This window comes from Rousettus aegyptiacus, unplaced genomic scaffold (genome assembly GCF_014176215.1).
Source record: "Rousettus aegyptiacus isolate mRouAeg1 unplaced genomic scaffold, mRouAeg1.p scaffold_m13_p_5, whole genome shotgun sequence".
NCBI classification, from domain to species: Eukaryota; Metazoa; Chordata; class Mammalia; order Chiroptera; family Pteropodidae; genus Rousettus; species Rousettus aegyptiacus.
The window spans coordinates 6,688,112-6,709,971 of NW_023416308.1; the positions used below are offsets into that span (position 1 = coordinate 6,688,112).

Here is a 21,860-nt window from a genome sequence, read left to right on the forward strand (position 1 = left end):
ATTTTTCCAGGAAAGGCAGGTGTCTTTGTGAGAGCTGGATTTCTGTGTGATAGTCCCTGATTTTTTAAATGCCAGTGATAAATTAAAAAAAAAAAAAAAGAAAAAACACATTGTTCAACTACATGGGTACTACATGAGGCTGCTGGTTGATGACCTTGGAAGCCCCCCGAGTGTCCACAGCGCCTGATGGGGCAGAAGTTGTGAGCAAATTGACAATCCCAGAGCAAGGGCTGAGGGCGGCCTGTTTTTCCTGGAGTCCTCTGCCGGCCCCCACGCCCACTGCCCTAGTGGGTGATGTGTCCATCATGGCAATGGCAGCTTCCGGTCGGGGACCAAGGGGGCTCCAGCCCGGGCCTGCCTCCCCACAGCGGCTGGAGGAAAGAGCGGTTATGTGCTGACACCCGGCCTGCTAGATCTCTTCGTGGAAATGGCACCCGCGGGCACGGACAAGCGCGCGGACGACAATCCCGGGTAAAACGAGGTTTACTGGTAGGATGCGGTTTAAAATGGTTTTTAATTTTGAAAAAGCATCGAAGCCGAGGCTCCCCATTCCAGTGGCCCCCCCTGGCCTGCTCTCTGGGAGGTGAGGGGCGCGAAGGGTACACGGGGGTCAAAGCAGGGCTGGGGACAGGGGACCTCACTTCTTGCCCTTGCCCTTGCCCTTGCCCTTCTCCTTGTCCTTCCCTTTGCCCTTGCCCCGCTTCCTCCGGGACTTGAGCATGGAGCGGACCAGGTAGCCCTTCCACACGGCCTGGATGAGCGTGGCGGCCCGCATCATGCGCGTCAGCTCCTGCTCGGCCTCCATCTTCTTCTTGGAGATGATCTCCCGCTCCTCGCGGATCTGGGCGAACTCCTCCACCAGCGCGTTGTACCTCTGCTTCAGCTCCTCCAGCTGGGCCTTCTCCTCCTTGTGGATGATGTCCAGCTCCTCGTACTCGTCCTGGGGAAGGCCAGGATGGGGGTCACTGGGCGTCGGGCATGCCCGCATCGTCCTCCTCCGCATACAGCCCCTCCCTTCCCAAAGGGGCTTCTGGCCCGGTGACCAGTGAGCCTTTCTGCCTTCATGAGAATGGGAGGGGAGACGCGGCGGGACCTGAATGAAATAATTTCACCCGCAAGGAAAAGAACACAGCTTGTGGGTTGGCCGGAGTGAGTTCAGAGCTTGGCCATGCCTTAAGAGGTTCCACCTTTCAAGCCTCCATTTTTTCCTCATCTGAAACATGGGGACAATCCCAAACCCAAGCGTGGGGTGGATGGGAACGGCTTCCGGGATGAAATGACGAGATAGAGGGGATTACTGGATGTGGCGGCAGGCACACGGTGGGGACATAAAAAATGCAAGCTGCTGCCACCGAAGCTGCCCGTTTCACAAAGACACCCGCAGTCGAACTCTCTCAGGTGAGTCCTCCGGGTCTTCCTTGTGTGCAACTGGAGCCTCTCCTGCCGTAATTCACACCTGTTTCCCTCCTTCTCTTCCACTAATGTTTACCGAGTATCTACCAGAAGCAAAGGACTTTTCAGAGGACGCAGAGTTGATCAGGAAGCCACCCCCCCCCCCCATCGGGACCAGAGAAACAAGGTCAAGTCCCTTGCTTAAGGTCACACAGCTGATAAGACACTAGCGTAGACCCTCCAAAAGATAAGGGGGGCTGTGTCCCAGCGGGCACCTCTCATGCAGTCGGGCGGAGGCAAGCTCAAGCCTGAGGCCACTGGGGATGAGCCCTGGCTTGGGGGGCTGGGGGGTGGGGTGCGGGCGGGAGGTGGGAAGAGGGAACAGAGAGTATGGGACGTGAACACTAGATGGAGCCAGGATCATAGGTCCTAGTGCTCAGCACTTCTTAGTCGCTCATGGCTTCTGGCTCCTTCCTTTCCCGCCTCTCCCCTCGCTGCCTCGAGCTAGACAAACCCTTGAGCCGAAGGAAAGGGCCCGGAGGGAGGGGGCCCGCTTCAGGCCCACGTTACAAGGAACCCCTCTGGGGAGGCCCAGAACTTGGCGCAGACCACGGACCATCCTGGGGCTCCTCCTAAGCCCCATTCTAAGAGGGTCTTGGGAAATGCACTCGAGAGAGACTTATGCAGCGATGAATACCTGCTTTTCACCCATCTCTATGTCGTATTTCTGGATCCAGTTCTCGATTTCCGTCTCCACTTTATATTTCTTCTGAAAAAAATTTAAAAAAACATCCAAAGACTAGTATTAACAAGAAACAGCACTGAGCACTGTCCACAACAGCCGGCCCCGTCGTGGGTGCCTCGCACGCCTCGCCTGTGAATCTCCACGGGGTAGGTTCCCCTCCGTGCCACCGAGGAGGAAGCCAAGGATCAGACGTGCTCACTCGCTTGCCCAAGGTCGAGGAGCCGATGGGCGCGAGAGCCTGGGTTTGAAGCCAGCAGTCTGGCCCTAAGCAGCGGGAGCAACGTGTGCAAAGGCCCAGGGGTGGGAACTGGTCTGTGGTGTTTAGAGAGCGGAAATCGAGCCAGGGCGGCGGGAACGGAGTGGCCGAGGAGGCGCACGGTCCCAGGGAGGGCGGGATGAGAGGTGCGCCACAGAGGGAGTGTCGGAGGGGACGGGGCGGGGACTCTAGGGTAAGGGACAGGGGAAGCGACTGGGTGGATTTAATTCTGTGTTGAAAAGATCGGATCTTATACGTATTGCGGAATATTACGCAGCCATGAAAAGGAATCAAGTACCAATAAATGCTACATGGGCGAACCTTGAAAACGTGATGCTCAGTGAAAGAAGCCAGACATAAAAGGCTGCGTGTCGCATGATTCCATTTATGCGAAGTGCCCGGAATAGGCAAATCTACAGAGGTAGGAAGGAGATCGGTGGCTGTCGGGGGCGGGAGGGTGGGCAGCGTGGGGAGAAACTGCTTCATGCACGCGCGTTTTGTTTTGAGGTGGTGAAATGTTTTGGAACTGGACAGGGGTGGTGGTTACACAACACTGTGAAGGCGCTAAATGCCACTGGTTAATTTTCTTATGTGACTTTCACCGCGACCCCCAAGACTTGTGCACCAGCGTGTTTATGTGCACGTAGTAGGCCCACAGCTGCCATCTGATGCACAAGAGGCATGACACGAAACTGAGACCGGGAACAAGCATCAGAGAGGGTGCCCTTCGCGAGGAAAGGAAGGGCCTTGGAAGCAAGCTGGGCGCCGGTTGGGCCTCGGTCTTGGGGAGACGGCAAATGAAGAAATGACATTTATTGCGCACCTACTATGCGCCAGCTCTCTCTCATCTCATTTAATTCTCGTAACAATCCATTAAGACTTTCATTTTCGCGGCGTGAAACCTGAGGCTCAGGGGGAGTTAAGCTACTGGACTCAGGTTCACGCGCTCCTTCATGGCCTTTGCAGGGTACCTGAGCGAGGTCAGTGTTGGCATCCCCTGTGGGGCTCGGAGGAGTTAGAGAACTTGCCCAAGGTCACAGAGCCGAGGTGCAGCAGGACAGGACCCGGACTCTCTGTTCCCCAGTCCCTGGGGCTACGCCCTCCTGCCTCCCAAGGGATGCTGGTTCAGTCCTGGGCTTCCCTTGCTCCCTGGGTGGCTGCGGCAACCCTGCCGTGCCCTACACGCTGGACCTCCCTCCGCCCCTTTCCCTGCCTCGGTGGCTCCGTTGTCCCGTCCTCCCTGCTTCCCGGGGCACCTTCCTCAGTGCCTGCTCCGCCTCCCGGTTCTCCATGAGCAGGTTGTGGAACTGTGACCGCAGATGCAGGACCTCCTGCTGGATCTTGGCCGCCCTGGCCTGCGAGGCCCGGTAGTCTGCCTTCTGCTGCTTCTCTGACTCCTGTTTGGTGCGAAGGAGGCTGTTCTCCGAGAACCTGAGCACCTGGTGCAGGTGATTTTTCAGTTCTTGGATCACAAAGTTCTCCTTCTCCACCTGGGCCAGGAAGAGGAGAGGCTCCGTTAACACCCACGGGACCACCCATCATCATGGGAGGAGCCGGCCATCACTGCCTGCTCCTTCGGGCGGGGCGCGCTGCCTGCCTTACTACCTCCGTCTGATCCAGAGGTCAGGTTCTCGGCCACCCTGCCCCCCATTTCCCTGCACGAGGTCTGGGACAGCAGAGGATCGCCCCGTCGGTAGAGACACAGCGCAATGAATGAGCGAGACAAACACACTGCAGGATGGCCCCCCGCTCTCCCTTGAGGGCCCGGCTCACCCCCTGCTCAGTTTGTTTTAAACTAGGAATGGGGGAGGAGGATGGGGCTGTTTTGCTAATAAGCTTGGAAGCCTGGTCACGAGCACTAGAGCCTTTCTGAACCCACCGGTGTTGCGGCTGGCTCATGGGCTGGGGTCGGCAGGTAGCAGGGCTGCGGAGGGTCTGCGCCCACTTGCCGCATACCCACAGCAGGGAGGGAAGGGGCGCCTTTGGGGCAAGCTTATCCTGTGGGCAGGACTTCACGCCCGAGGGGTTGGCTTTTAGAGCAGGCAGTATTAGCGGTATTATTGGCAGGCCAAGTTTTACTTGTGGACTCCATAATATGCTTGACTGGTGTCGCCCCCTCACCGAGGTCCAGTGACATGACAAAATTTGCCCACCTAGCAAAAATGGAACTCGACCGTAAATCCGTCCAACTTGGAAGCCCCAAGCTAGTTCCACTACCCAAATGTGACCAGAAAAGCCATGTGGGGCCCTCTCCTGGTCCCTAAGGGACACCCTGTCTAACCCATGAGTGGCCTCCTCTGACTGAGCACCCAGGAGCCTGTCACCCAGCAAATGCTTACCATACCCCAATTTTGTGCCTGGCTCACTGGGGTCACAAAAGAGACAAGATGCCTGTCCTCCTGTGGGGGAGCCAGACCCAAATCAAGTCATCGACTAATCACACAAATATTTATCAATGAAATCTGATGAACGCCTTAAAGGGCAAAATCAGTGAGACCGTGAGGGGGCACGGCCTGAGCTAGAGAATGGGGACGGGGTGGCCCATAGCTTCACAGGGCCTAATCTCTCACCCGTCGCAGGGATGAAAGTGGACGTGCCCGTGGCAGCGCCGGCTGGCTGTCCCCCAGGACCTGTTCTCCCCAGAAAGGCTGTGCAGCAGAACACCCCCCCCATCCCAGCATCCCTTGCCGCTGGGCGTAGCTGAGAACCGCACTGCCCGCTACGTCCAGCTCCTGTCCCTAAAGGGCAGGACCGAGTCCCCTCTTCCCTTTTCCTCCTTCCCGATGGCTGGACCAGTGTTGACGTGACGGCGGAAAGCCTTGGCAACCTTCTAGGTCCACAGTTAGAAGTCCCGCAATGGGGGACAGCAGAGAAGCCAGGCTGGAAGGAGCCCGGAGCCCTGACAACTTCCCGAAGCAGGGCTCCCATCCCGGCCCCAGCTTTTCCGCTAGAGAGAAATACGTTTCCATCTTAACTGAGCTGTTATCGGTTCGGGCGTCTCTGCTTTAAGACGCCAAACCTATATTTATCGCCATCTCACAGGGAGTTTGTAAGGCTTTATATGTAAAGAGCAATACGTCTATGTGTCCCGAATTATCATGATTAGGTTGGGATCATTTCCCTTCTTAAAAATTCTTCTAGAGCTCCCACGCCTTCCACCTACCCCTTGCCCTCAGGATAAAGAGCATGTTCCTGGATCAGACCTCAAATCCTGTGTGATCTCTCCCCCGCCCCTCATTCCAGGTCTGTTTCTGCTCCTTCCTTCTGGCTCACCAGGAGTCTTTGGATTTCTGAAGCGGCCAGGCCTATCCCCATTTGAGGACCTAGGCGCACACACTCCCTCCACCTGGGACGAGGGGCCCCAGGGCCAAATCTAGCCAGTTGCCTGTACTTGCAAATACAGTTTTATTGGAACACAGCCCATTCGTTTATGACTTGTTTCTGGCCGCTTTCACACTGTAATGGCATTTGCATTCAGCGGTTACAGCTGAGACTGCCTGGCCCACAAAGCCGAGGGCATTTACTATCCGGCCCTTTGTAAAAATGTTTGCCTACCCCTGGCCTGGAAAGTTCTTCCCTACCTCACCTGTTTGGCTCACACCTCTCATCATGTCTTCAACATCCCTGACTCTTTCGGTTCATTTCTTCTGTATCACTCCCTTATAGCACCCTATACTTACCCTTTGCTGTACTTCTCAAAACTGTAATGAAATCAGCTCTTTAAGACCTGCCTTTCCTCCCACGAACTCCATGAGGCTGGGACCATGTTGACTTATTTATAAGACCTGGCACCTAGTAAGTACTTAAAACCATATCTGTGGAATAAATGAAAACAGCTTTTTTATGTCAGGGGGAAAAACCAACTGCCAAAAGGTTTGGGCTCCTCCGTGAGACTCCTTCCAAAACCTGACCCGTACTGTAAAGTGGTACCTCTGCATCCCTGGTCTTCATGCTTTCCGCCAATTCATTTTCAAGAGCATCGATGACCTCTTGGTTCCTTTTGTTCCGTTTAGTGATATCCTGTATGAACTGAGCCTTTTCTCTAGCTTCCATGGGACTGGTGAGTAGCTTCTCAAACAGGAAACCCCGGAGTTCCATCAGGCTGTCGATAAAAGTCTGCGCTTCCGCACTTCTGCCCAGCCTCTGCATCTGCAAGAGCTTGGCGCCCTGCGGGTTACTGAGCAAGAGTCTCAGGACGTTCCTGGTGGATTCTCTGATCTGCTGCCTCAGTGGCAGGAAGTGGCTCTTCCGCAGCTGTATGGAGAGGAGCCGGTCTCTGAACCATGTTTCATCCTCAAACTCTTCTTCTTCCTGTAGCTGCCTTTCTTCCTCCTGTAGGCAGCTGACTTTGTACAGGAAGGCCTGGCAGAGGTCCTCATGCTCTCTCACAGCTTCCATGACGTCCTCTCCCAGCATGCCCTCCAGACCCTCGCTACGGGATGCCGCGTATGACAGCAGGGTCGCCAGCTCCGCCTTGTAGATGGTCTCGTCCAGTACGGACATGATCCTCTTGGTCTCGATCGTGGTGAGTTTGGTCTTAGAGGGGACCGAGGACTTCAGCAGGAAGGCTGGCAGTTTGGATGGCTCTGCGGTCATCCTTATTCTGTTGAGGTCAGGGCCTTGGTAGAGGGGGCCCACGGAGAGGACGTCTAAAGCCATCTTCTCGATTCTTTACCTTTGTACGTCCTGGGAGAGTGAGACGTTGGCAGACTAGATGGGTCTCTGGCTTTGATTATCTCCAGACGCCCTGAAAAGAGGAAGGAGTAAGCACTCAGCGGAATGGTGCTGACGTTGGCCATGGCCGGTGTGGCCACGGCAGCCGTGCACTTGACGTTGGAGACCTCATGTCAGCTGCTCTGTGGCTTCGACACGGAACCCCTGACTGAAAGCAGTTTGTAGCTTCGTGACAGTGTCAGGGCCACAAGGGTAGGAGGGCCCAGTGCCGATCCGGGTCTTGGGCACATGTGTCAGGCAAGGGGCCGACCAGGGATGCTGACATCATTCTGAGTATTTAAACATAGAAACCTGGTGATATAGGTGATGGAAGGGTTGGGAGGCCAACCAGGGGAAGCTGGACCGCTCCCCACGCCCCAGCAATTGTCAATGGCGGGAAGCCTCCGCGGGAGGAGGAGGGAGCAAGCCTGGGGATCAGGGTCACCCCGGGGAAGCTGGCATCACAGCCGTTTCCTCTCCCGAAGTAACTGTAGCCCCCAGAGGAGCTGTGTGACCACGGCTGGAAAAGCTCGCAGCCCGAGCAGCCCGAAGCAGAGAGAGGGGAGAAATACTCTGGCTTCTCCCTCCTTCCCACCCTCGGGTCTAACACCTGTGCCTCTCATTGGCCAAACCCAGAGAGGAGCCAAGTGACAAGGCAGCCTGGGCACTGAGGCCTGCTGGGTGGGGGGTGGGGGTGGGGCGGCCGCAGCCTAAGAAACGGCAGAACAGGGACAGAGCAGATGGTGGCGCTGAGAACATCCAGGACTCGGGCCAGCGCGGCCCGTTTGCACCGGTTTTCAAGTACGGATTTCGAAGATCAGGCTGGGATGAACCACGATTTCAAAATACAATTAAACAAACAAACAAACAAACAAACAAACGAGTCTGCTAAGTGCAATGTTGTATCCTGGAATGGAAAAAAAAAAAAAAAAAGGACGTAAGTAGGAAAACTGGCAAAATCCAAATCAAGTCGATAGCTTAGCTGACAGCATCGTACCGATGTTAATTTCATGGACTTGAGAAACACAGTGAGGTTACGGGAGATCTTGCTACTGGGGGAGCTGGACGAGGGGCGTATGGGAATTCTGTGCCATCTCTGCTGCTTTTCTGTAAAACTACAACTCTCACAAAATAAAAAACGTTATCTAAAAGACGGCTTCAGAAAAATCTATGGCGGCAATTAGAAATCAGTAATTTATATTGCCTACGTGACGCCATGGCTCAGAGTCCCAGCCAGCTTTGCGGCAGCCCCAGCTGGGTTCAGATCCTTGCTTGGGGACCTTGGGCTGGATAGCTAAGCCTGAGCTTTGTTGGCCATAAGACAGAGATCTTCAGCTTCCATGCGAAGCTTCTGGCACGGGGCCTGGACATTGCAAGTGCTCAGTACATAATAACTAATATTATTAGTCCACAATCCCAAGTCCGGGACTTCGGCAATTCCCCAGTCTGAGTCTCTGCACCTCGCTGAAGATCCAGAGGTGCCTACTGGATGCTTACTGCCCAGCGTCGGCTGTGTGTCATGAGGACTCCGCCACATGCCCACCCCTCACCCTGCTCCCTCTTTATCCTTTGTCTTTGTGCTCAGTGATCCTGCCATCCGACTTGCTCAAGTCAGAAACCTGAGTGCCACGCCCCCCCTCCCGCTCTTCCTCATCCCCCACAACCAGCCCGCTGCCCTGTTCTAGCTGTGTCCTTTCCTTAAAAGATCCTAGTCCCTTTCCTTCTCGGCATCCTCGCTGCCACTTGAGGGCCTTATAATATCTTACTTAGATGACTACGGAGCTCTTTAACTGGTCTGCTTGCATCTGCTCCTGCTCCCTGTAATAAAGATCATGTCTGTAGTCATTTATTCTGGTACCGATTGAGCCCCTGGGGATATAAAAGAGATGCAAGGTATGAGCCCTGTCCTCCCAGAGTTTATAACCTAGTTTAGGATATGAAATATGTACACAGGAAGGCTCGACGATCGTAGGGAGAAGTGGCCAAAGCTGTAGCCACAGAATAGGTTGAGATGATGACCAGCCTTCACCGTCAGAGTGGGGACTTCACCTCGTGGGAAACTGAAATCCATTTTGATTTCAGGAAAAGTTTGAACAGGATAAAATCATATTGTTGAGAAAGATCTGTCGTACAGATGATTTCTAGAGAAAGGGCTGGCGGCGGAGAGGTAGGTCGAGATAGTATAAACGTTCTACCTCAGGGCCTTTGCACGTGCCGTTGCCGTTTCCCGAAGTCTTGTTCTCGCTCCTCCTTGTCAAATTAATTCCTTATACGCATATCTCGGTCCAAGTGCCACTTCTGCGAGCAAAGCCTTCCCTGGGCTTCCGGGCTGGGTCGAATTCTCATTATAGGTTCTCATTAGGCTACGGCCCTTTGCGGCAGGCACCACCCCCATCCCGATCTCCTTCCCTGTTGCCTGCCTACACTGTAGAGGCTGGAAATAACTTAGTACTCACCTTCTCAGACACCTGTACAGTTAGAAGTGGCTATGGACACGGTTCGAGCCAACGAGACAGAAGGAAGAAAGAAGCAATAGGACTTGGTGAGTGAAAGACAGTTTTGAGTTTGGGTGACTGGGGGAAAGTGGTGGGGACCCGAAGACACTAGGGAAATTGGGAGAGGAAGTTTGGAAGGGAAGGTAAAGGGCTCACAGCTTTAAACTCACTGAGCTCTCGCCGTCGTAAGTGGAGCCCAGTGGACAAGGATGTTCTGGCCTTCCCGTGACCCATTTCCTCTGTCAGGCGATAGCACCCCAGTTTTTCTTTTGAGGAACTCACCCACTGTGTGCAGTCTTGGTGGGACTGCCAACCGGAGAGCCCCGTTTTCTCCCTCTTGGGAATTCTGAAGAGTAAGAAAATGGACGGGAAACAGCGGGAGCTGATTCATGCCGGTGGTGGGGTCCTGAACCCTGTTGCTAAGATCCCCGGAACCTCCTCGGACGCTGTCCTTTCCGAGGCCTGGTTCTCCAGCTCGTCCATCATCATTCTGTTTAGCTAGGGTCAGTTTCTGTTGCTTGCAATCAAAAAATCCTAGCTGACAAAATATTCTAGGCAACAGGCAACGCAAGATTGGGGGGGCAGAGGCGGGACAGTCCAAGGAGACCTTGGGGATAGAGTTATAAACGCAAGAGAGAAGGAAGTGACGTCTAAAGCCACAAAAGGTGTCTTCATTTCACCACGCCAGAGGGTAAACAGAGAAAAGGGGAGGGAATCCACGAAACACCGGAAGTGGCTTAAGAACGAGGAAGAAATGCAGCCAGATCAGAGGCTTAAGGATGCTTGATTCCTTGTCCGGACAAAATGGATCCAAAATTAGGAGCCTCTGGGAGCTGAGGACCGAGCGGAGGACATTATCGTGCATCTCTCATTCACACCCACTTCCCCCTCCCCATTCGATCTCATGAATTCCTTCAAGGCATTTCTTGAAAATAGTGGTTCGGGGACTTCCTCTCTGTGGATGAAGGACCTTTGCCCCATGGCCACATGGAATGAATGTGACCAACGTGCTTCATGAACGCACATCTCCCCCTTGTCCCCCAAAGCTCTCAGGCATAAATCAAAATGCCCGGATTCTTCAGAGGCGGTGGCTGCAAATGCGACGTTATGGGAAATGTTTCCAATTTGCTTTCAGCCAAATTACTTCTTTTGCTTTAAAGGGCAAACTTGTTTTCTTTGATTATGATGACGCCCGTCAGCTCTTGACAGCTCATTTGGGTGAACAAGGAGAAAAGCCAGTGGAATTAGGACGAGGGGGGAGGAACGCATCTGACTTCGATGACAAAAATCACCAGAGAATCTCTTTTCCTTGAATTCTAATACGATCATTTCGTGTCCTTTTTAATGCCGCCCACCTCAATATTGAAATCATTTCCAACGCAAGCCTCTCCTTTTGAAAATTCCTGCCCTGAGAGTGAAGCCAGATTGCTGATGGATGGGGAACTTTAATTGGATCATCCCCTTTATTTGTCATTAATTCTGCTGATGAACTTCATAAATGGAAATATATCTTTATCATGCAAATTATACCTCGTCTTCATTCAAATGGGCCGGTTGGATATTTTATTACTTTTACTCTTAGAACATGTTAAAAAAAAAAAAAAAGGTTTGAAGTAAATTATGTTTTTCCCCCTGGGGAGAAAAAAGGGGAAGAAAACCCAGCGCCTACAACTACTGCACAAATCCACCACTGGTCCGTGGAGAAGTCAGGGTGTCATAAAAACCGGACTGTGTGTGTGGGCAGGGGATTCTCATTTTAAGGACCGCCAGTTTCATGTTAGCTAACTCTTGAGAATTTACTCTGTGCCAGACATTGTTCTAATTTTATACAAATTAACTCTGCTTTTCCTCACAGAAAGGGAGGCAGACCAAGGTGGGATGTTTCTATTCGTCGATAGCTTGTAAGTGTTAGAGCTGGGATTTCAGCTTAGGAGCCTGTACCCCATAACCACCATTTGGTCCAGTCTGTCCATTTTAAGATTGACTTCTATGGCAAAGATAGAATAATTCTTTGCTGGTCCAGTTTCTGGGAGTTCTGTCATGTAGTGACGCGGAGAACAGATGTGTTTAAGATTCGGTTCTTAATCTACTTAACGACGACACATATGAAGGTTCATATTTGTTGTTTTATCTATGTAAAAAATATATGTGTATACACACACACACACACACACACACACACATGACTTGTCCATTTTTCTTTCTCCTGCCACACGGTGCTCCTAGTGGTCTCATGGTCCCAGGGGTACACCCAGGATTAGACACAGTTTGCACCAAGAGAGCTGTCACCCCGTCTTTTTCTCCTTAAGGAAACTTATCAGAATGCAAGCGAGTAGGAGTGACTGACTAAATGGTTTTAGGGTAAACTTTGAATCATTTCTCATTGGCTTTTATGGTTTTGGGTCAATTATTCACGTACTTTGGATTTATTATCAGCTAATTACCAAGCCACACCTCACGCCTGATCGTGGCGTGGGGATTATAGGGCAGCCTGATGCCACACCGCATGCAGCAGAACTGGTAGGTCAGGAAAGACGCCTTCGCGACAGTTCTAGCTCGGTGTTGCCCAAATCTCTCATCCGCACGCCGCCTCTGTGATTTCTGCCAAATCTATACACCAAGTTGTACGGTGATCGACTTATTATTTTTTTTAAAGTATACTTTCATTTTAAGTGTTTTTCATTAAAAACTTTATATCTCCACCGTAACTGGAAAATCTGTGTCTTTTTCCTTAAGTAGAAGATAACGATATCTACATCTTGATATGATTTCATTCTAACTAGATTCAATTACCCAGGAAAAATGGGTCTGAGCCCAGATCTCTGTTGTTAAAAAAGCAAGATAAGCAAGTTACCGCTTTTGTGGTATGTTAACGGCATACTACAAAAGGAGAGAAAAGACAAATTACTAATATCAGGAGGGAAAGAGGAGCCATCGCTACCGACCCCTTGGATGTTAAGATGACAGTAAAGGAATATTATGAACAAATGTGATAACCTAGATGAAATGAACCAATTTCTTGAAGGACACAACCTACCAAAACTCACACAAGGAGAAACAGATAACACAAATGAGTCCGTTTCTATTACAGAAATTGAATCAATAATTAATAACCTTCCAAAACAGAAAGCACCATGCCTAGATGCTTCCACTGGTGAATTCTGCCAAATATTTAAGGGGAAAATTATACTAGTTATCTACAATCTCGTTCATAAAACAGGAGCAGAAAAATACTTTCTGATTCTATGGGATTAGCATTACTCTAATACCAAAATAGATAAAGACATTATAAGAAAAGAAAACCACAGACCAATAGATCTCATGGACATAGATGTAAAAACCCTCAACAAAATATTCACAAATTATATCCAACAAAGTATAAAAAGAATTATATGCCATGATTGAGTGGGATTTATCCCTGGCCCACAAGGCCGATTCAACATTCAAGAATCAATTAATGTAATCCATCACATCAACAAGAAAAAAGATCATATGATCATATCAATAAATGCAGAAAAAGCATTGGACAGAATTCAATATCTGCTTATGATAACAAAGCGAAACAAAACAAAACGCCTCTCATCAAACTAAGAACAGAGTGGAACTTCCTAAACTTGAAAAAGAACATCTACGAGCACAGGGAATATAGTCAATAATATTGTAATAACTATTTACAGTGTCAGACGGGTTCTAGATTTATTGACGCGATCGCTAGCGATAACATCGTACTTACCTGTGAGAAATGAGAGGTTTCCTTCCCAAGATCAGGGACAAGGCAAGGATGTCCCCTCACCACTCCTGTTCAATTATGTACTAGAATTCCTAGCTAATGTAATAAGACAAGAAAAGGGAGTAAAATGTATACTAATTGAGAAAGAAGAAATACAACTATCCTGTTTGCAAGTGACATGATTGTTTACATGGAAAATCCCAAAGAATCAACAAAAATGCTCCTGGAATTAAACAACTATAGCAAAGTTGCAGGATAGAAGGTTAATATACAAAAAATTTATTAACGACAAGCTGAGACCTTCTCATTGATGTAACTGGAATTAAGAGAGATCCAAGAAGGGTCTTCAGCACAGGCTTCTCACCACGGGAATCAATGTAAATAACTTCAGTGCTGTGTGTACATCTCTTCCCAAACCAGATACTACTGAACCAACTAAATACATCCAACTAAACGGTACCAGCCTTCCACTGAAAATTCACTGCACGTGTATTCTTAGACAATTACATATTTTCTGATTGGTTCTTAGCTCTGATTGAGACTTTGTGCTTTCCTAGCTACATTCCTGGTATGCCCCATGACTTTAAAAAACTAAAAAAAAAAAAAGCCTGCTTTCCACTTAGATGTGAGCGAGCTAAGAAAGAATGGTTTGGGGGTAAGAAATACTGTTGGGGGTGGAGATGGCAGAGAGAAGTTTTCACAAGGGATGAAGCTCACAGTCATTGTTTCTATTTTCTATCCTAGTGAAAAATTTGCAATTCCTGTATGATTACAGATTGAATGAAGCCATGTTGTGGATTTCGGAATTTGCATAGCTTATCTCATGTATTTTGACAGTTCTGTCAGGTTTCCGAGAGGTACAATTGCCACCCACCCCCACGCTTCTCCCCCACACCTGACGCTCTCTGCTTCATCCTTCCCCTGCCCCCATGTTCTGCTTAGAACTCAAAGACGTCTCTAATGGGTAAGGGAGTCTTGGTTGCTTAGTTCCAGTTCTACCACCTACTCGCTGAGTTAATAAGGGGAAGTGCCTTTGAAGCAGCAGGAATTTTCCTTTTAGCCTCAGGAAGAGTACACTGGCCCTGCAAATCACACGTCCGGCTTTCTTCAGGATGCTGTACGTTTTATCTGAGCCTTCCAAGTCTACAGCGGGGAGAGAGAGGCTGCAAAGGGGCATATTCATGATGGAGACTGCTGGCCCAAGCAACTGTTGCATAGTAGTAGCTCAATCTGGAGATGGCGAACCCAGAATTACCAATAGGCCCGCTTTTCTCACACAGGGAGGTGCTGGCGCAATAGGATAATGTCATTTCACAAACTAGGTTATGTGCTGAGTTAGAACCAGAGAATATTGTAATATCTTAATAGTGAAAACTATGGGGCAAGGTTTGGCCTATATGGGTGTTTTCCTATCCCCTTGACTCAGGACTCGAATTTAAAATAAAAGATTTCAATCTAATTTGTTTTTTCCTTTCCAGAGTTTAGTTGTGCGTGTTTTTTTGGTTTTGTTTTGTTTTTGTTTTTGTTTTTGCTATCTCTACTTTTGAACGATTCCCCAATCCTCTCTTGTCCTTTTTAAAACCCTATATTTTGTAGATTATATGGAGTTTGCAACAGATTCCCAGGCTGGGGTTTTAGCAGTGAACGCTGGAGGTATTAACAGGTTCTCGTCTGTGGCGACGGCTTTGTGGCTACGGCTCGTGTTGACCTGGGCTTTGGAGACAGAGGACGCTGACTCATGACTGAGCTGGGGAGAGAATGTGCTACCAGGGACAGATCTTTAAACTGCTGGTCACAATGAACAACTCTCTGCCAGCGGTTGGCCGCAGCTGTAGCCCTGAACGAATCCACTTGACCTTCTGGGCCCTCATCTCTGAAGCAGAAAAATAGACGAGCCTGTTGCATGGTGATTAAGATTGCGGGTTCTGGTGTCAGGCAAATTTGGAGTTTAATCCCAGTGTATCACCATTTCCTTGCAGTGTGGCTTTAGGCAAGTCGATCTACCTCTCTAAGCTCTGGCTTCCTCATCCGCAAAACAGGGAGAGTAATGAGACCTGCGCTTGATGGGATTGCTGTGTGTATAAAATGAGGTCTTGGCTCAATAATGTTTAGCTTTATTACTTTTATTATGACTTCAAAAATGATATAAGTTCATATTAACAATTGACTATGTCTTAAAACAGAAGATGTACTTTCCCTCAAAATAGTATATATGTTTTTACAAGAAGGGTTTATAAAGAGCCAACCTGGAATCACTTTTTACACCTTTTTACTATTGGTTTTTAATTTTTCTGGTTTCTACGTTATTCATGTTTTTCTGTTAGTGATGGAGCAGAACAGAGATCCATTAAACCACTCACCATTCTCTGGTTTCCTCCTCACAAATTAATTCATCATGCTTTTTAATTCCTCTTTTGGTTACAGTATAGCTTTAGAAGAGTTTATTTCTGGTTATATCCAACTGTGGATAGTATCATTTTAGTTATTTCAGACGGAAGGAAGAATTTCCTAGTTAATGAATTTAAAATTCTTCTAAAACAAACTTCCACAACTTTTTCTTTCTTTCTTTCCTTTTATCTTTCTCTTCTTTCTTCTTTCTTTCTTTCTTTCTTTCTTCTTCTTCTTTCTTTCTTTCTTTCTCTTTCTTTCTTTCTTCTTTCTTTCTTTCTTTCTTTCTTTCTTTCTTTCCTTTCTTTCTCTCTCCCTCTCTCCTTCTTTCCTTCCTTCCTTCCTTCCTTCCTTCCTTCCTTCCTTCCTATCTATCTATCTATCTACACATATTTATTTATTTATTTATTTATTTATTTATTTATTTAAATTATAACCTTATAAATGCAAAACGCTGGCTTTTCACACAAGTTAAAGGCCTCAGATTGGTCGTAGGATATAACCTGCTGTTATTATTTGAGAGCTAAGGTCGAAGAGATACTTTCCCTAATGCTCTGTATTTCAAATGATCTTGATTTTTGATAACTTTTGCTTTCTGTTGCACTAACCAGGGCCTGAAGGGAAAGGGTTTCTCAGCCTCCACACTATAGATATTTTGGGTCAAGTCATTCTTTGGGGTGGGGGCCGTCCCGTGCATTGTAGGAAGTTTAGCAGCATCCCTGGCCTTCGCCTACTTGATGCCAGTAGCATCCCTCTCCCACTACTAGTTTCTGACCAGCTGGAGACGAAATTCCAGGTATTGCTAAATGTCCCTTCGGGGTGAGGGGAGGGTACCCCTGGTTGAGAACCACTGGTCTAGACCACAATGACCTTGCTCTGCTATACAATTCCTGTCCTCCCCATCTCAAGTCCAGCGCTCCATCCGGGTTCAAAGAAAGTCTTGTCCAAGTCTGGCCCAGCTCTAGCTGACAAGCTGAGACCTGTGCCATCTAAAGCCACCATCAATTACAGAATCGAGATCAGATTCACGAGGTGGTGTTAGGAGACCTGGGTGCAGACTGGCCCCTGCCAGGGGCTCTGGGAATAAATGAGGGCAAGTCCCTTATCTCTCTGGAACCTGGGCATGCAACACCTGTCCTAGCCACATCAAAGGGAGCTGGGTGGAGGAGGGATGATTTGATAGATGGGAAAGCCCTTTCAAGAGTTAAAAGCCCTCTTCAAAGGGAAGTATTATAATATGTTCAAGCACGAATCATGTGGTAAACCGGCCTCACTGCCCTAAGCAATCCTCTCCTAGGAAAAAAGGGAAGTGTGTGGGGGAACCCAACAATTGAGAAGGCGGGGGGGGGGGACTCACCCCTTTAATTCAATTTGTCACTGCGAACTGAGCGGAAACCCCAAGCTAAAACTCCAGCATTTTCATCCGGCCTTGTAGACCTGGAATGTGTTCCCGAGGTCGCTCCAGCCAGAGCCCTGAGCAACCCGTCCAGCCTGGAGGCAGGAGGTGACTGTCACTCTGTAGCTTGTTATCGCTCTTTTCAATCAAAAGGCCGTTTGAGGCTTTCTGAGCACAGGGAGAAGTTTGGGAAAAGGAACGGTGGGCTAGATTCTTGCCTTCAGCTAAAAACTTTTTATCTTCAGACAAGGCATAAACGGTGACCTCAGAATACACACCTTCTTCACTCTTGACTTTCCCACCATTTTCACTCGTTGGCCTGGTTATCCTGGTTATGAATCTCACTTCCACTGGCCTTACAGGGGGACCAGGGGATAAGAAAGTCTCTCAGCCATCACGGCTTCCCTCATTGCTTTTTGGGAAGAGAATTTGTTGACCTCCTCACTCCATCATCTTGGAAGTGAATCTCTGCAGGTATGCTTTTATATTTACCTGTATATCGGTAATTGATTAACATCTATCTCTCACATTATACAGCTTTCATGAGGGGAGGAATAAAGTTTCTTTTATTGATTGCTCCGCTCCAGCACCCAGTAAGTAAGAGGCACTACTCAATAAATACTTGTTGAATGTGTGAATATTTAGGGTCTGGAGAAAACTGTTGGAGTTATTTTAAGCAGGAAGAGTGGGGGATGGATGTGTTTTAGGAAAAAAAGTCACTACCATGTACTAAGCACTTACTATGTGCCTCGGCTCCATGCCAATCTCTTCGGGTCCTTACTTCATTTAATCTTCACAGCGAAATCTGTGTCTTAAGTTTGTAAACGAAATCACGTTTTAAGGGCAGGGATAGGAGTTAAGTTTTAAAGTTAGCACAAAAGGCAAATATTAGCATAATCGAAATGACCTAATTTAAACACTCACTCAGGTAAGATACCTTTCATTGCTCACTCACCCTGTAATATATGTGGCCATTGGATGGAACGGAGTTGACTTATAAACTATCCCCAGCACCTACGTTTGACTCGAAATTAGTTAAATCTTATGTGACTCCACGTGACCCCACGTTTCAGGGATGAGAAAGCGGGGCCATGAAGATGAAAAGCGAAGGGGCTTGAGTACACCGATGTCCAGTGGTCCCTGGGGCGGTCGCTGGGGTGGTTCAAACTGAGGCAGGGGCTGGAGAGCGGGATCCTGAGGTGGGGACGGGATCACGGTGGGGGTTCCTTAGTCCTCGGGGAGCCAAAGGATAGTGAGCTGGACCCCATTCCACATCTCCCCCTCATTCCCAGTCTTTCCCCACCTGGTCACTCACCTGCTCGCAGGGCTCTGGTTTTCTTTACTCAGTTACCTTTGTGGTACCTAAGTTGCTAGGTTACCCGCCAAAGTCAGAAGGCGGGTCTCGGCATCTGACTGATTTCCCTTTTAACCATTCAATAACTTGTTCCGCTCAGTTTGTCCCACCTCCTGAGGTCTGATCAATCAGAGGCACCGTCTCTCTGACCCTCTACCAATTGAAAGACTCTGCACTCCCTCTGGGTTGGGCTGAACGAGTAAGAGAATGGGAGGGGAAGGAGGCGGGGCTTATTAGTCCCGCCCCTTCTCTGGGAGGCGGGCAGAAAGTCCTGCATAGGCAGCGGGCGAGAACTGAAGAAGGACATGAGGCTTGGCCAATCAGAAACCACCATGGCAGCTTAAGTAGCCAACAGCCCGCGGCTAAGGGGCAATGGGGCGGGGCCGGCGGGGTTGCAGGGACGGTAGGCGGCGGATGCGAGAGCTGGCGCAGCTGCCTTGGTGGCAGTGGCCGAAGTGGCGGCGGCGGCGGCAGTGGTTGCAACAGCTCCGGGCTTGGGCTTTGACGGCGGCGCCCGCAGTCTGGGCTGCACGGTGCTGAGCCCGGCGCGCAGTCCGGGTTGCTGGGGCGGCGCGTGTAAGAATCTGGGGGGAGCGAGGGATGGCCTGACGGAGAGGGCAGGGGTCAGGGGTCAGAGGGCGCGAAGTAAGGGGTTGCAGCGGGGTACCCGAGTCTGGGAGGCGGGCAGGGCGGGGCCGGAGGGTCCGCGGGGAGGTCATCGCTCTCATCTCTCCCTCCAGCCGGGGCTTTGCACCTTTTCTCTTCATCCCCCGCTACCCAGTGCGACCCCCACGCGGGGGCCCAGACCAGGCTGGGCGCACGTGGAGCTGGAGCCCGCACTCCTCTTCTTTCCCTTCCTTTCTCACCTGCTCGTTGCCCTGGCGCCCTCGGGCGACCCCGAAAGAGACTGATGCCTGGTCAGGCTGCCCGAGCGGACAGTGTAGCGTGATGGCTGCCGGCCCTCTCCAGGGACTTGTCCCCAGGGGTGACCCGTCCCTTTTGGGTCCTCTCTAGAGGGAGAAGCAAAGTCCGCGGAAGGAGCACGGGGCTAGGACTCAGGAGTTCCGCACTGTGTGACCTTGGGCGGGTCCCTTCCCCACCCTGGGCCTCACTTTTCCCTCTGGCAAATGATGGGTTTGAGGAAATTCAGATTGCAGGACTGGTTCTGGAAGGAGGTATGGGATAGTTGTTAAGCCGGGCAAGAGAAGGAGGGGTCCCTAAATTCAGACTGTCTGGTTTGAAATCTGACTCTACTACTTTCCTGCTTTTTACTTAGAAGAGGCAGGGTAAGTTAACCACTCTAAGAGTCAGCGCCCTCATCTGTGAAGTGGGGCTTTCTCAACAGCAGCACTGTTGACATTTAGAGCTCCTTTTTTTTTGGTGTCGTGAGTCTCACCTGCTTGTTGGAGGATGTTTAGCAGCATCCCTGGCCTCTACTTCCTAGCACCGCCCCCCCCCCCCAGTTGTGATAATCAAAAATGTCTCCATACGGTGCTAGTGTACCCTGGGGAAGGAGGTAGTAATGGAAAAATAACCCCAGTTGAGAGCCAGAGAGCTAAGACAATGCATGTAAGCAAACAGTCATATATAAAACATTTAAAACCCACTAGCCATTATGATATGATAACGATAAAATTAAGAAACCTCTTCTTGATGAGTTGAAAGGGTGAATAGATTCTCCCACCTTCAAAATCAATATAGGCGAGAATGGCAAAATACTGATAATTTGTCAAAGCTGAGTGGTAGGTACAAGTTCATTTACATAGTCTCCACCTTTGAGTATGTTTGAAAATATCTGTGCTAAAAGTTAAACCAAAAAGAAAAAAAAATAAAACATATAATTATTAAGACAGCCAAATGGTGGTGTCTCATTTGGGATTTCCTCTTCTATCTCCCTACTACTGAGATTTGAAAGCAAAAGAAATCTCCAGATTTGGAGAAAACAAAATCTCACCGGAAGTTTGCTGGGCAGAGAGATACAGGCTTAGCAGCTTACTTTTGCTGCCTCGTTTAAAACACTGGCACACAGGGACCTGCTTGGGGTTATTCTGATAATTTGTGAAAGGTAAATGGTGGGTTATTCTGGAGGCAAAGTTGATTGAGCCCAGAGCCACGGCTTGAAGAAGGAACCTGCTGTTTTTTTCGAGTTCAAAGGTCTGTTGTCAGATCTGCTGAGTCTTTGCTTTCCTTTTGGTCCTCCCCAGCGGAAATGGGAGTGTGTATAAATAGGCTACTTCTGAGTGTTTGAGATTGGGAGCTCAGAATGAGTGCTTTTGCTGTGTGACTCTGGACATCATTTAGAAAAATACTCTAGTCCTCTTCCCTTGCCTCCTCAAACAGCCAAATCTAGAATGCTATAGGCAAGTGTAGGTGACCTGGCACACTAACTCCTTAGAGGTCACTGGAGCTAGGTGCTGCCTGAATACCAGGGCTCGGACTTGGTGGAATTGTAGTGTAGCGGCTAGGGGCACGGGGCTAGAGTCAGACTGAAAAGTTCAAAGTTTGGCTTTCTAGCTGTGTGTTCTTGGGCAAGTTACTTAACCTCTCAGAGCCTGAAGTCTCCCCCTCTGTAATGGAAGATATACTCCTACCTATCCATTATGAAGTTTCAATTAGCTTTACTTAAAAATTGCTAGAAGAGTCCTAATACATAGTAAGTCCTCATTGAGTATTAACGACTATTATTTTATTGGTTGTGTTTTTTTTAAGTCTTTAAAATCTTTAGGATAAATACACAAGCAAGGGCAAAAAGGGGGCAGAGGTGGAACGTATTAGTCAAAATCTCAATCTCCAGGCATAATTACCATAACTTTTCAGTTTGGTTCTTGCAATGTTTTTTCCCTCATTTTTTGATTGTTAATGCTATTATATAGCAATACTCTTTCTCTCTCTGTCTCTCTCTCCTTTTTTTTTTTCCTCCCGAGATATAACTCACACTGTATAACCTACCGTTTTAAAGGGTACAACTCAGGGGTTTTGAGTGTATTTGTAAGAGTAAGCAACCACCGCCTCTTTCTCCTCCCAGATCATTTTCACCAGTAGTGGGTGTATTTTAATAATTGTCCTTCTTTTTTTGTCCCCCAAACCCTAGAAGATGCCTCAAATGGAGGAGTTTCTGAGAAGCACCTCTGGGCCAGTGGCTTTGAAAGGGAGCTCAAAGCAGAGACTATTTATAGCCCTGGACATCGCATCCTGAGGGCTGCAGGAGAGGAGAACATGGCCATGAGTTTAGATGACGACGTTCCCCTCATCCTGACCTTGGACGAGGGTGGGAGTGCCCCACTGGCTCCCTCCAACGGCCTGGGCCAAGAGGAACTGCCTAGCAGAAGTAAGATGGTAGGGTGGGCTGGTGGTGGGGGGCGGGGGGCAACTTCAGGTGGTGAGCTGTGGG

The 21,860-nt window shown here is 49.2% G+C and overlaps 2 protein-coding genes across 7 annotated transcripts in view; one reads left to right on the forward strand and one right to left on the reverse strand.

The window, feature by feature from the left end:
- Window positions 1-502: 502 nt before the first annotated feature.
- On the reverse strand, window positions 503-18,513 carry IQCD (IQ motif containing D). 2 transcript variants are annotated; one of them, XM_016157516.2, is made up of 5 exons: window positions 18,431-18,513; window positions 6,324-7,140; window positions 3,650-3,883; window positions 2,090-2,161; window positions 638-940 (listed from the first exon to the last, which is right to left on the reverse strand). In XM_016157516.2, exons 2-5 carry the CDS (start codon window positions 7,050-7,052, stop codon window positions 638-640), a joined length of 1,338 nt encoding a protein of 445 aa, XP_016013002.2. In that variant the 5' UTR covers window positions 7,053-7,140; window positions 18,431-18,513. The 2 variants fall into 2 exon arrangements, with proteins under 2 accessions (XP_036077423.1, XP_016013002.2); XM_036221530.1 differs by lacking the exon at window positions 18,431-18,513 and having other exon boundaries at window positions 503-940; window positions 6,324-7,052.
- Window positions 18,514-18,863: 350 nt separating this feature from the next.
- Window positions 18,864-21,860, forward strand: part of TPCN1 (two pore segment channel 1) — a 51,736-nt gene continuing 48,739 nt past the window's right edge. For 2 of the 5 annotated variants that reach the window (XM_016157488.2, XM_016157491.2), the window contains exon 1: window positions 21,707-21,797. Coding sequence is in view for 3 of the 5 variants with exons in the window: in XM_016157490.2 (XP_016012976.2) it covers window positions 21,686-21,797 (112 nt within the window). In the remaining 2 variants the exon portion in view is untranslated. Of the gene's footprint in view, window positions 19,046-21,560; window positions 21,798-21,860 lie in introns of those variants that run through there. The other 3 variants (XM_016157490.2, XM_036220524.1, XM_036220523.1) reach the window with 3 other exon arrangements.

Excerpts from the sequence above, each read along its gene's own strand:
- IQCD (XM_036221530.1), bottom strand. The coding sequence starts at position 7,052 with ATGGCTTTAGACGTCCTCTCCGTGGGCCCCCTCTACCAAGGCCCTGAC. Across the intron at positions 3,884-6,323 it reads TGAAGACCAGGGATGCAGAG|GTGGAGAAGGAGAACTTTGT; the intron begins GTACCACTTTAC and ends TTCCTGGCCCAG. Across the intron at positions 2,162-3,649 it reads CGGAGCAGGCACTGAGGAAG|AAGAAATATAAAGTGGAGAC; the intron begins GTGCCCCGGGAA and ends AATTTTTTTCAG.